A 13,923-nucleotide genomic window follows, 5' to 3' on the forward strand; every position below is an offset into this window, starting at 1 on the left:
CCCTTTTTTTTTTTTTTTTTTTTGAGATGGAGTTTCGCTCTTTTTGCCCAGGCTGGAGTGCAATGGCGTGATCTCAGCTCACCGCAACCTCCGCCTCCCGGGTTCAAGCGATTCTCTTGCCTCAGCCTCTCGAGTAGCTGGGATTACAGGCATGCGCCACCACGCCTGGCTAATTTTTGTGTTTTTAGTAGAGACAGGGTTTCTCCATGTTGGTCAGGCTGGTCTTGAACTCCCGACCTTGGGTGATCTACCCACCTCAGCCTCCCAAAGTGCTGGGTTTACAGGCGTGAGCCACCGCGCCAGGCCAAGTTTTTAAATCTTATAATACTGCACATAATCCTGAGACTGATGTGAAAATATCTGGAGTAGGAAAACCACAGAGTTGTCCTAGGCTGCAGATGGTCCTGTGTGCAATAACAAAATTGAGTTATTAAGAAGAAGTTATCTTTAGGCCATAAATGACTCTATGGTTTCTGTTCTTTGCCATGGCCTTGGGGGTTTTGCTGAGCATCTGGTTTTAAGGAAGTTACCTTATTTCCCCTTTGAATGTTCTCAGTCTTCCTTCTATGTTAATGCCTTCTGGGTCTCATTAAATATCATACCAAGTAGGTGCACTTGTATCTAGACTTCATTACCTTATGCTTGGACTAAAGGAACCTCCAGACTTAACTGGATCTCTCCCTGTCACAGTCTTTCTGCATCAGGGACATTGAGAGGCCCGGCCAGATGGAAGCTGTGGGAGGCAAGGGTGGACAGCGTAAGTGGGAACTGAGGGTGATGGGCCTAGGGAAAAATTGGGCTTGACACCTTCCAAGTTAAGAAGCTGCCGTCACTCTAGGATTTCAAGCATGAGAGAGACACATGGAAAGCCGTTTTCACAGAGGTGAGTCCCACAGCTATATAGAGTTCAGGTGATACAGAACGATTGTGAAAGCAGAGAGATCCAGAAAAGGCTGGAGGTAACTCCATGGGTAAGGTCATGAAGTCTGGATGTGAGCCTTTCTCCCAGGAACAGGAAGAGATAGGAGAATCTGAAGATGTTCTATGATGGGAAATGGCAGCATGTGATTTCAGATCACTGTCTCCCTGTATATATGCATATATACAGTATCTCTCTGTGAGATGAGAGTAGTATTTATAATAACTCCCAGGCATTTTGAGACCCTGAAGTCTTTCTGAATTATAAATGGTATTTACCATAATGTTAATGGAAAAATGTATTTTACGTTGTTTTAATTCTTGGGGTTTGGGGTTTTTTTTGTTTTGTTTTGTTTTGTTTTTTTGAGACAGTGTCTGGCTCTATTGCCCAGGCTGGAGCATAGTTGTGTGATTTTGGCTCACTGCAGCCTCCTTCTCCCAGGCTTCAAGCCACCCTCTCAACTTAGCCTCCCAAGTAGTTGGGACTACAGGTGTGCACCACCACACCTGGCTAATTTTTGGATTTGTGGTAGAGACAGGGTTTCACCATGTTGCCCAGGCTGGTCTCAGACTCCTGAGCTCAAGTGATCTGCCTGCCTCGGCCTCCCAAAGTGTTGGGATTGTGGGCATAACCCACCATGCCAGACCTTTCAATTCTTTGAGAATTGGTTATCTAGAATATACAGTTAAAATTATCCCTGCATTTAGCTGATCCTACAGATTAGGATTCACTGTACTCAGGTTGGACTCCTAATTTTGACTTTTCTTTTTTTTTTTCTTTGCTTTTTCTTTTTCTTTTCTTTTTTTTTTTTTTTTTTTTGAGACGGAGTCTTGCTCTGTCACCCAGGCTGGAGTGCAGTGGCCGGATCTCAGCTCACTGCAAGCTCCGCCTCCCAGGTTTACGCCATTCTCCTGCCTCAGCCTCCCGAGTAGCTGGGACTACAGGCGCCCGCCACCTCGTCCGGCTAGTTTTTTGTATTTTTTTTTAGTAGAGATGGGGTTTCACCGTGTTAGCCAGGATGGTCTCGATCTCCTGACCTCGTGATCCGCCCGTCTCGGCCTCCCAGAGTGCTGGGATTACAGGTGTGAGCCACCGCGCCTGGCCTTTTTTTTTTTTCTGAGATGGAGTCTTGCTCTGTCGCCCAGAGCTGGAGTGCAATGGCACGACATTGGCTCACTGCAACCACTGCCTCCCGGGCTCAAGCAGTTCTCCTGCCTCAGCCTCCCAAGTAGCTGGGATTACAGGCACGTGCCACCACACCTGGCTAATTTTGTATTTTTAGTCGAGACGGGGTTTCACCATGTTGGTCAGGCTGGTCTTGAACTCCTGACCTCATGACCTGCCCGCTGTGGCTTCCCAAAGTGCTGGGATTACAGGCATAAACCACCACGCCCAGCCAGTTTTGACTTTTCAATGTAGCTAAGAGGCTGAGCATGGTGGCTCACACATGTAATCCCAGAACTTTGGGAGTTCAAGGCAGGAGGATCACTCAAACCTAGAGTTTGAGACCAGCCTGGGTAACATAGGGAGACCCTATTTTTTAAATTAAAAACAAAATTAGTGAGGCTAAGAAACTATTTGCTTCATTGATTGGGTGTGTCATGTAGGGAAAAGCAGCATAAGGAAATCCCCTTGATCACATGCACACATGTACACTTGCATACACACATACATGTTTCTTGTGATCTCTCTATGGCAGGAGTAACTGGGTGCTATTGTTGTTTTAGTTTCCCAAGATTCTTAATGCTGTGTTTTGCCAGTGGTGATCCCTCAGTCTGAGCTTGCCAACAGTTCCAACAGTTGTCCTCAATTCTGCAGACCTGATTTAGGCATTTCTTTTTTTTCCCTTTTTTTTTTTTTTTTTTTTGAGATGGAGTTCCACTCTTGTTTCCCAGGCTGCAGTGCAGTGGCACGATCTCGGCTCACAGCAACCTCCGCCTCCCGGGTTCAAGCGATTCTCCTGCCTTAGCCTCCCGAGTAGCTGGGATTACAGGCATGCACCACCACGCCCAGCTTATTTTGTATTTTTAATAGAGACAAACTTTCTCCATGTTGGTCAGGCTGGTCTTGAACTCCAGGCCTCAGGTGATCCGCCTGCCTCGGCCTCCCAAAGTGCTGGGATTACAAATGTGAGCCACCTCGCCCAGCCTTTTCCTTTTTTTTTGAGACAGAGTCTCTCCGTCTGTTGCCCAGGCTGGAGTGCAGTGGCATGATCTCGGCCCACTGCAAGCTCCACCTCCTGGGTTCACACGATTCTTCTGCCTCAGCCTCCCGAGTAGCTGGGACTACAGGCGCCCACCACCACGCCCGGCTACTTTTTTGTATTTTAAGTAGAGACAGGGTTTCACCGTCTTAGCCAGGATGGTCTTGATCTCCTGACCTCGTGATCCGCCCGCCTTGGCCTCCCAAAGTGCTGGGATTATAGGCGTGGGCCACTGCACCCAGCCACCTTTTCCTTTTTTTTTGAGACAGGGTCTGTTTCTGTCATCCAGGCTGGGGTGCAGTGACGTGATCTCAACTCACTGCAGCCTCCATCTCCCGGGTTCAAGCGGTTCTCCTGCCTCAGCCTCCTGAGTAGCTGGGAGTACAGGCATGTGCCACCAGGCCCCAGCTAGTTTTTGTATTTCTAGTAGAAACAGGGTTTTGCCATGTTGGCCAGTCTGGCCTCAAACTCCTGACCTCAAGTGATCCACCTGCCTCAGCCTCCCAAAGTGTTGGAATTACAGGTTTAAGCTACTGCACCTGGCCAATTTAGGCATTTCTCATGATTGACCATTTTGGACACAAATTGCGGCAATGTTAATGTGCCTTTTTCCTCATCCCTCACTCCCTTTTCGTACTGTCTTGTGCTCCAGATCCAACTGGGGAAAATCATGAAACCTAATACATTTGGGAGGTGGAGGAAGGAAGGGCAACGCATTCCAGAAAGCCCACCACTGCCTTTTGGCTGTCATCCTTTTACATTCAGAGTTCAAGGAAGTATTGTGGTATGAATGCCTTGTTAACAATTATCATTTGCGGCCAGGCGCGGTGGCTCAAGCCTGTAATCCCAGCACTTTGGGAGGCCGAGGCGGGTGGATCACGAGGTCAGGAGATCGAGACCATCCTGGCTAACACGGTGAAACCCCGTCTCTACTACAAAATACAAAAAACTAGCCAGGCGTGGTGGCGGGTGCCTGTAGTCCCAGCTACTCGGAGGCTGAGGCAGGAGAATGGCGTGAACCCGGGAGGCGGAGCTTGCAGTGAGCCGAGATCGCGCCACTGCACTCCAGCCTGGGTGACACAGCGAGACTCCGTCTAAAAAAAAAAAAAAAAAACAAAAAACAATTATCATTTGCGTTTGGTGCCATTACCCTGGCAATCTAAAGAAAATAAGCAACATAAAAGCAAGAACGGAAAAGGCCCTTTCACACAAATAGGACATCCCTTGCCCAGCACTCCCTCCCTGAAAGCCGAGGGGGCGCGAGTCAGGAGGAGTGCTGGTGTCCTCCAAATGCCCTTTCTGGACCTGGGTTCTTCAGCCTGCTTCTGAAGCCAAAGGCTTGATTAAGGAAGGTCTGACTCCACAGAAAGCTCTTTGTCATGGGTAGCACAAAACAGATTTTTTTTTAAAATCCTGCATCAGTATTTACTTTTTGTTACAGTGGTTTGAGTCCAGCCAATGACACTGGAGCCAAAAAGAAGAAAAAGAAACAAAAAAAGAAGAAAGAAAAAGGCAGTGAGACAGATTCAACCCAGGATCAGCCTGTAAAGGTAACAAGGAGGCTCTGTTTTTTGTGACTGAGTCACTTTTTCACATGAGAGAGTTTTGAGGTGAATGTATAGGAACAACTTGGATTGACATTCTCCACTGGTATTACTTCAAGATGGAAGAGTTGGATCCCACTGCTGTCCTCTGCTGCCCTAGACCTAGGTGATGAAACTGCTCTCAGTACCCTAAAAGACACGGCAAGTCAGACACTGACTCCCAAGCATGGTGCCCATCAGAATGGACAGGTGCATACTGCATGTGCTGCTGTGCCAGTGCCCCGGGGAGCTACGTGTGACAGCTCCTGGTGCCTAGAGCAGTGGTTCTCTGTCTTAAGTCCCCACCGCTCTGACAATGAAAGGCCCCCCTTTCTTTTTGAGACAGGGTCTTACTCTGTTGCCCAAGCTAGAGTGCAGAGCATGATTATAGCTCACTACAGCCTCCACTCCTGGGCTCAAGTGATCCTCCCACCTCAGCCTCCCAAGTAGCTGGAACTGCAGGTACATGCCACCACACCTGTCCAATTTTTTTTTTTTAATTTTTTGTAGAGATGGAGTCTCACTGTGTTACCCAAGCTGGGTCTTGAACTCCTGGGCTCAAGCAGTCCTCCTGCCTCAGCCTCCCAGAGTGCTGGGATTACAAGCATGAGCCACTGCATTCAGCCAGAGACCTCTTCTTAAGACCTTTATATATTTGCAAACATTCTCTTAATGCCATAGTCCTTATAATGAAAACCATGAGTCCCACAGAGTCTTTCTGAGTTCTACTCCGTGAGAACCACTGGCCTAAGGCTTACAACCCGAGAGTGATGCACTGGCATGAAACCCAGAGATATGGGTAAGGATCGTTTTGTTTCTTAAATAAAACATCATTACAAAATAAAACAATTTCAGGTAAGTCTTGTCTTCCTCAAAGTAGCTGACAGGGGCAAGGGGACAACTCAAACATATTCATAATTCACCTTTTAAAACTGTCTCTGAGACCAGGCACGGTGGCTCATGCCTGTAATCTCAGCACTTTGGGTGGCCGAGGCGGGTGGATCACCTGAGGTCAGGAGTTCAAGACCAGCCTGGCCAACATGGTGAAACCCCATCTCTACTAAAAATACAAAAAATTAGCTGGGCGTGGTGGCAGGCGCCTGTAATACCAGCTACTTGGGGGCTGAGGCAGGAGAATCGCTTGAAAACCCAGGAGGCGGAGGTTGCAGTGAGCTGAGATCATGCCACTGCACTCCAGCCTGGGCAACACAGTGGGACTCTGCCTCAGAAAATAAAAATTAAGTGGCCAGTCACGGTGGCTCACACCTGTAATCCCAGCATGTTGGGAGGCCAGGGCGGGTGGATCACGAGGTCAGGAGTTTGAGACCAGCCTGGCCAACGTGGTGAAACCCCACCTCTACTAAAGATACAAAAAAAAATTAGCCAGGCGTGGTGGCGCGTGCCTGTAATCCCAGCTACTCAAGAGGCTGAGGCAGGAGAATCGCTTGAACCCAGGAGGTAGAGGTTGCAGTGAGCCGAGATTGCACCATTGCACTTCAGCCTGGGCAATAGGGCGAGATTCCATCTCAAATAAATAAATAAATAAATAAATAAATAAATAAATAAAATTTTTAACCAAAAAAAAAAAAAAAAAAAAAAGAACTGCCTCTGAAACAGTTTATAAGCCTCGCAAAAGTCCATTCTCATTCCGGTATACCCACGTTTTGCTTTCTGCCTCAAATGTTATGCTTCAACTTGAATCTACTACCTTATTGAGATATGACTTCAAGTAATTTTTTGCTATTTCAAATATAAAACCCACTATGAAAAAAATACCATTATTATTTAATATCATGTTGCACTTCATTTAAATTAGCTCCAAACCAACCATCACCATCCCTACAAGGTAGGTGGGGGTCTTCCCCTTTTTTTTTTTTTTTTTTTTTTTTGAGACGGAGTCTTGCTCTGTCGCCCAGGCTGGAGTGCAGTGGCGCGATCTCGGCTCACTGCGAGCTCCACCTCCCGGGTTCATGCCATTCTCCTGCCTCAGCCTCCCGAGTATCTGGGACTATAGGCGCCCGCCAACATGCCCGGCTAATATTTTGTGTTTTTAGTAGAGATGGGGTTTCACCGTGTTAGCCAGGATGGTCTCGATCTCCTGACCTCTTGATCTGCCCGCCTCAGCCTCCCAAAGTGCTGGGATTACAGGCGTGAGCCACCGCGCCCAGCCTGGGTCTTCCCTTTTTATTTATTTAGTTTATTTTTGAGACTCTGTCGTTCAGGTTGGAGTGCAGCAGTACGAACATGGCTGACCGCAGCCTCATCCTCCTGGGCTCAAGCAGTCTTCCCACCTCAGCCTCCCAAGTAGCCAGGACTACAGGTGCACACCACAACACCCGGCTCATTTTTTGATTGTTTGTAGACACGGGGTCTCCCCACGTTGTCCAGGTTGATCTCTAACTCAGGCTCAAGAGATCTAGCTGCCATGGCCTCCTAAGTTGGTGAGATTACAGGAGTGAGCCACTATACATGGCCGATAATTTATTTAATAAACAGCAAGGGGAAGAAAATTAAAATGCCACCTCCCAGGACTAAGCAATATGAACATACTAGTTTATATTGTTGCTTTCCTTTATAACCTAAGTGAAAAATAGAAAAGTAAATAAAAGTATTAGAAGAAAATGTATGTATTTTTATTAACCTAAGTCTGACATAGGACCCAGAAGCCATAAAACAGAAATTGACAAATATAAAACTTTGTAGAAGTCAAAAGATAAACAACAATCTGGGAAAATATTTGCAACATACGTATTAGTTTAAAATGATTGAATAGGCAGTTCAAAAAGAAAAAAATGTTTAATCAGTGAATAAGATGGTTAAAGTCATAATGGAAGAAATGACCATTAAAGCGATAGTTTTTTCTCTTAGATTGGTATAGATTAAGGCTTGGTAAACTTTTTTTTTTTTTTAATCGGGACAACGGTCTCACTATGTTGCCCAGACTGGCCTTGAACTCCCGGGCTTAAGCAGTCCTCCTGCCTCAGCCTCCCAAAGTCCTGGGATTACAGGTGTGAGCCACCACGCTCAACTGAGGCTTGGTAAATGTAACGGTGAGGGTCTGGAGCTACTCTCTTACACTGTTCATTGGATTATTGATAATCTCTTTTTAGAGAGCAAATTGATGATAAATAATTTCAAAAGTGCGTACCTTTTGACCCAGCAAGCCTCTTTCTTAACTTCATCCTACAGAAATATATATCCCAGTGGGTAAAAATAGATGTATAAGAAAATTTATGCCAGGTGTGGTGGCCTATAATCCCAGCATTTTGGGAGGCTGAGGTGGGCAGATTGCTTGAGCCCAGGAGTTCGAGGCCAGCCTGGGCAACATATTGAGACCCCCATCTCAACAAAAAAACAAAGAAAAAAATTATCTGGGCCTGGTGGCCCATGCCTATAGGCCCAGCTACTCAAGAAGCTGAAGTGGGAGGATCCCTTCAGCCCATGAGGTTGAGGCCGCAGTGAGCCATAATTGTGCCACTGCACTCCAGCCTAGGCGACAGAGTGAGACCCTGTCTCGAAAAGAAATTCACTGCAACATTGTTGTATTACTGAAGAACAAAATCACTAAAATGCCCATGAGTAGGGGGCTGGCTAAATATACTGTGGTCCATACATACAGTGGATACAGCAGATTTAGTTGGTAGAATGGGTAGGTCCATGTGTTTTCACCTGGAAAAGTCTCTAAGACATAGCTTTAAAGAGCAGTTTGTACGATAATATTATATGATCCACTTTTAGTTTTTGAAAAGTGTGTGTGTGCATTTGGAACTTGCATGCAAAAAAGTCTGGAATTATATTTGCCTCTTCTCACCTTCCCGAGTGAAGACTGTTGATGACAAGCATTATATTTGGGGGATGGGATTGTTGGGTGTTTACTTTCTGTGTGTCTTACACATTTCTGCATTATTTGAAATTTATATTGAGCATGTATTACTTTTGCCATCAAACAACATAAGACTAGTAAGGAGAGAAACCCTGCAGGCAGCACCCACCCATCATACAGCTCATTGTCAACCACTTTTCCTTCGGTTGTAATGACCTCTGGGATTAGGACAGAGGAACCAAACCCATTCTTTGAGTTGTACCTCATAACTCTTTTTTTTTTTTTTGAGATAGAGTCTTGCTCTGTCACCCAGGCTGGATTGCAGTGGCGCAATCTTGACTCACTGCAACATCTGCCTCCCAGGTTCAAGCAATTCTGTCTCAGCCTCCTGAGTAGCTGGGATTACAGGGACGTGCCGCCATGCCTGGCTAATTTTTTGTATTTTAGTAGAGACAGGGTTTCACCCTGTTGCCAAGGCTGGTCTTGAACTACTGAGCTCAGGCAGTCCACCTCCCTCAGCCTCCCAAAGTGCTAGGATTATACCACCGCGCCCAGCACTCTTTTTTTTTTTTTTTTGAGACGGAGTCTAGCTTTGTCACCCAGGCTGGAGTGCAATGGCACCATCTCGGCTCACTGCATCCTCCACCTACCAGTTTGAAGTAATTCTTCTGCCTCAGCCTCCCCAAATCGCTGGGATTACAGGTGCCTGCCACCATACCTGGCTAATTTTTGTATTTTTAGTAGAGACAGGGTTTCACCATGTTGGTCGGGTGGGTCTCGAACTCCTAACCTCAAGTGATCCACCTGCCTTGGCCTCCCAAAGTACTAGGATTACAGGCATGAGCCACTGCACCCAGCCCCCCTTAACTGTTGAACTCATAATTAATCAAAAGTCATACTAATATAATGCGCCTTTTCTCTCCTCAACTTTGTCTTGTCCAGATGAACTCTTTGCCAGCAGAGAGGATCCAGGAAATACAGAAGGCCATTGAGCTGTTCTCAGTGGGTCAGGGACCTGCCAAAACCATGGAGGAGGCTAGCAAGCGAAGCTACCAGTTCTGGGATACGCAGCCCGTCCCCAAGCTGGGTATGTATATGCTCGCTTTCTTTGCCAGGTCGGGGTGATGGATCTGCCTCAGCTGTGCCTTCATGAGGGTTTCATGCTGAATTATTGTAGGGAGGGCAGTAGAGTCCTGGAATTCCTTGGTAGTTTTTCAGAGGGTGGTCTTTTAAAATGCAGCATAAAGACTATCATTCAGAGACCTTAACATTTTATAGCAGCACACATTGAGAACAAATAATGATTCTTGCCAACAGCAGTGGCTCACACCTATAATCTCAGCACTTTGGGAGACTGAGGTGGGAGGATTGTTTGAGCCCAAAAGTTCGAGACTAGCCTGGGCAACATAGTGAGAACCTTGTTTCCACAAAAAGTGAAAAAAAAAAAAAAAAAAATGCACCTGTAGTCCCAGCTACTCAGGAGGCTGAGGTGGGAAGATCGCTTGAACCTGGGAGGTCAAGGCAGCAGTGAGCTGAGATCACACCACCGCACTCCAGCCTACATGACAGGAGTGAGACCCCCAACTCAAAAAATGAACAAACCAAAAAACCCCCCAAAAAACAGAACTGTTGGCACATGAAGAGTGGAAATGTCTGCCCAGAGGTCTTTTTTCCATTTAGGTTTATAGAGAGTTTGTCTTGTTTGTCTGGGCACATGTTTATTCCTGGAATGGGCAAAGTCCCCAGCCTCTTCCCCTTTGTCTCCTAGCCAATGCATGCTTACTAAATGCAAAGTGGTTTGAGATGTTGCTTAGCAGTGATGGTTCAACATCGGTAATATCATATATAGGTTTCGTCAACACCCCTTAAAAAGCTATAATGAACTGCTAAAGGGGTGGAATAAGCAGATTGTCTAAAAGGATTCTAGAAGGGACTGGATCCTGTTAGACGTGCCTGCCAAGACTGAGCCAAGCCAACCTTGATGGCTAACTTCAGGACTCAGCTGACAAAGTTTCTGAAGTGGTTGTATCATGATTCTGGACCCATTGGTGGCCTAGTTCCTGTTTTCTTTGTGACTGGGAAAGTAAGTATGTTGAAAAAAAAACATGTTCCAACACCAAATGTAAATGACTTTCAGCTCATCCACATTACTACTTCTCTCCAGAAACACAATGAGACTTGACTAGTGTGTTCAGTGCAGAGGAGGAGGTTAGGGCAGGGCCAGGCAGGGTAGGGCCAAAGACTGGTGAGGGGAAGAAGGCAGCTGTGCCCAAGGAGATTTGTCTGCTGCGGAGGTTGGGAGCAGCTACTCCATGAGGCCTGCAGACCTGCAGGATGGGCATTGCCTAATTGCTAGTAGAAATGCAATTTGTCAGGCCCCACCCCAAAGCTGCAGAATCAGAACTGCCAGAGGATTTCTGTCCACTTTGAAAGTTTGAGAAGCTCTGCTCTAGAGCGGATGCAGTTCTCAGAAGCTTCTTCACAACAGAAGCAAGCTGAGTAGGTGCATCCTCACAGGTGAGGGAGAGCAGAGCACTGCCTGGGTGGACAAGAGGGGTGCCAATTCCCCCATCACCTTGTGTGTTTGGCTGCCCTAATCGGCCAGGTCCCAGGCCCACTGGCTAAGCCCTCCAGCAAGGCTTTGGGCCATAGGGTGGGGTCCCAGTGACCAGGTTCTCGCTGAGGAGCAGGAACGATGTAGAGAGCCACACATCTTATCTCCAAATGAAATCCCTGATGAGGTGTTGTGTGGTGGCTGCCATATATCTTGGCTGTGTTTTCAGATGGCATTTTGGAGTTTTGGTTTGATTTTATTTTTCCTGAGGAATTTGCAAATGAGTAACCTTGCTACATTCTTCACAGATAGTGTCTCCTGGTAAAGAGGCAGATTGAGGCCAGGCGCAGTGGCTCATGCCTGTAATCCCAGCACTTTGGGAGGCCGAGGCGGGCGGATCACCTGAGGTCAGGAGTTTGAGACCAGCCTGGCCAACATGGTAAAACCTTGTCTCTACTAAAAATACAAAAACTAGCTGGGCGTGGTGGCACGGGCCTGCGATCCCAGCTACTTGAGAGTCTGAGGCTGGAGAATTGCTTGAACCTGGGGAGACGGAGGTTGCAGTGAGCTGAGATTGCACCACTACACTCCAGCCTGGGCAGCAGAGCAAGACTGCATCTCAAAAATAAATTAAAAAAAGAAAAAAAAAAAAAAAAAAGAGGCAGATTGGGATTAATTTGCTTCTGTTCCTCTTCAGCCCAGCAATACTTTGTTTTCTTCTCACCTGTAAATGTAGAAAGTGCTTCAGTTTAGTTCTCAGAAAGCTCAAGAGAAAACCACACAGTTGCTCATACGGGCCCTGACACTTTGAGGAAGAAGGAACAAGGTCTGGGTTTATTTCTTCTGGTTTTGCCTCCTGTGCAGTGTGTGGTGTGGGACTCTGTGGAAGAGCGGTTGCCCTGAGCATCTGACTAGTCTGTCTTTGAGGTCCAGGGTCAGTCAAGCCCCAGTTAGGTTCCTTTGTTTGTGTCAGCCTGTAGAAAGTGCCACCTTGGCAGGCGTGTTAGCCTGCATGGCTGAGGCATCACCCTAGTTCTGAGTTTTCTCAGGGGTGGTGTTATCTATAGCTTCTTGCCCTAATTTTTTTTCACTTAAATGGAGGACTAATGATTATAAATCTCATGCATTGTGTTTTTACAGCACTCCCTACCTTCTTGGGAGAGTTTTAATTAGATGGTATTCCACTAAAGAGACCTTCGAGTCTCTTTGTCTCTCTTATTTATTTATTTATTTATTTATTTATTTATTTATTTATTTTATTTATTTTTGAGACAGAGTCTCACTCACTCTGTCACCCAGGCCGGAGTGCAGTGGCGCAATCTCGGCTCACTGCAACCTCTGCCTTCTGGGTTCAAGCTATTCTCTGCCTCAGCCTCCCAAGTAGCTGGGATTATAGGCGCCCGCCACCACGCCTGGCTAATTTTTGTATTTTTAGTAGATATGGTGTTTCACCATCTTGGCCAGGCTGGTCTTGAACTCCTGACCTCATGATCCACCTGCCTCAGCCTCCCAAAGTGCTAGGATTACAGGCGTGAGCCACTGCACCCGGCCCTCTTTTATTTTCTTGAGACAGGATCTCGTTCTGCTGCCCAGGCTGGAGTGCAGTGGCATGATATGGCTTTCTACAGCCTTGATCTCCTGGGCTCAAGCAGTCCTCCTACCTTAGACTCCTGAGTAGCTGGGACTACAGGTGCCTGCCACCATGCCTGGATAATTTTTAAATTTTTTGTGGAGATAGGGTTTCACTCTGTTGCCCAGGCTGGTCTCAAACTCTTAGGCTCAAGCTGTCCTCCTGTCTCAGCCTCCCAAAGTGCTGGGATTACAGGCGTGAGCCACTGCACCTGGCTGAGACCTGCAATTCTTTAGAAGCTTAAAATTATCCTAGGTTTTTTATTTTAAGCTTGGAAAGGCCTTCTTAGGCCAGGTGTCATGGCTCAATGCCTGTAATCCCAGCACTTTGGGAGGCCAAAGCAGGAGGATTGCTTGAGCCCAGCAGCTCAAGACCAGCCTGGACAACAGGGTAAGACCTCGTCTCTACAGAAAAATTTAAAAATTAGCCAGACAGACCGGGCGCGGTGGCTCAAGCCTGTAATCACAGCACTTTGGGAGGCCGAGACGGGCGGATCACAAGGTCAGGAGATCAAGACCATCCTGGCTAACACGGTGAAACTAAAAAAAATACAAAAAACTAGCCGGGCGAGGTGGCGGGCACCTGTAGTCCCAGCTACTTGGGAGGCTAAGGCAGGAGAATGGCGTAAACCCGGGAGGCGGAGCTTGCAGAAGCTGAGATCTGGCCACTGCACTCCAGCCTGGGCGACACAGCAAGACTCCGTCTCAAAAGAAAAAAAAGAAAATTAGCCAGACATGGTAGCACATGCCTGTGGTCCCAGTTTCTCAGGAGGCTGAGGTGGGAGGATCGCTTGAGTCCTGGAGGTCGAGGCTGGAGTGAACCATGATTGTGCCACTGCCCTCCAGCCTGGGTGACAGAGCGAGTCCCTGTCTCAAAGATTAAAAAATAAATAAAAAGGAAAGGCCTGGCCGGGCGCGGTGGCTCAAGCCTGTAATCCCAGCACTTTGGGAGGCCGAGACGGGTGGATCACCAGGTCAGGAGATCGAGACCATCCTGGCTAACACGGTGAAACCCCGTCTCTACTAAAAAATACAAAAAACTAGCCGGGCGAGGTGGCTGGCGCCTGTAGTCCCAGCTACTCGGGAGGCTGAGGCAGGAGAATGGCGTGAACCCGGGAGGCGGAGCTTGCAGTGAGCCGAGATCCTGCCACTGCACTCCAGCCCGGGCGACAGAGCGAGACTCCGTCTCAAAAAAAAAAAAAAAAGAAAGGC

General features: G+C 47.3%; 1 protein-coding gene across 1 annotated transcript in view; it reads left to right on the forward strand.

Annotated features, from left to right (window-relative positions):
- The window catches only part of NMT1 (N-myristoyltransferase 1), a 50,657-nt gene that overhangs the window by 17,920 nt on the left and 18,814 nt on the right, over nt 1–13,923 (forward strand). The window contains exons 2-3 of the mRNA XM_025363875.1: nt 4,564–4,672; nt 9,471–9,615. Of these exons, the coding sequence (XP_025219660.1) occupies nt 4,564–4,672; nt 9,471–9,615 (254 nt within the window). The remainder of the gene's footprint in view (nt 1–4,563; nt 4,673–9,470; nt 9,616–13,923) is intronic.

This window comes from Theropithecus gelada, chromosome 16 (genome assembly GCF_003255815.1).
Source record: "Theropithecus gelada isolate Dixy chromosome 16, Tgel_1.0, whole genome shotgun sequence".
Classification (NCBI taxonomy): domain Eukaryota; kingdom Metazoa; phylum Chordata; class Mammalia; order Primates; family Cercopithecidae; genus Theropithecus; species Theropithecus gelada.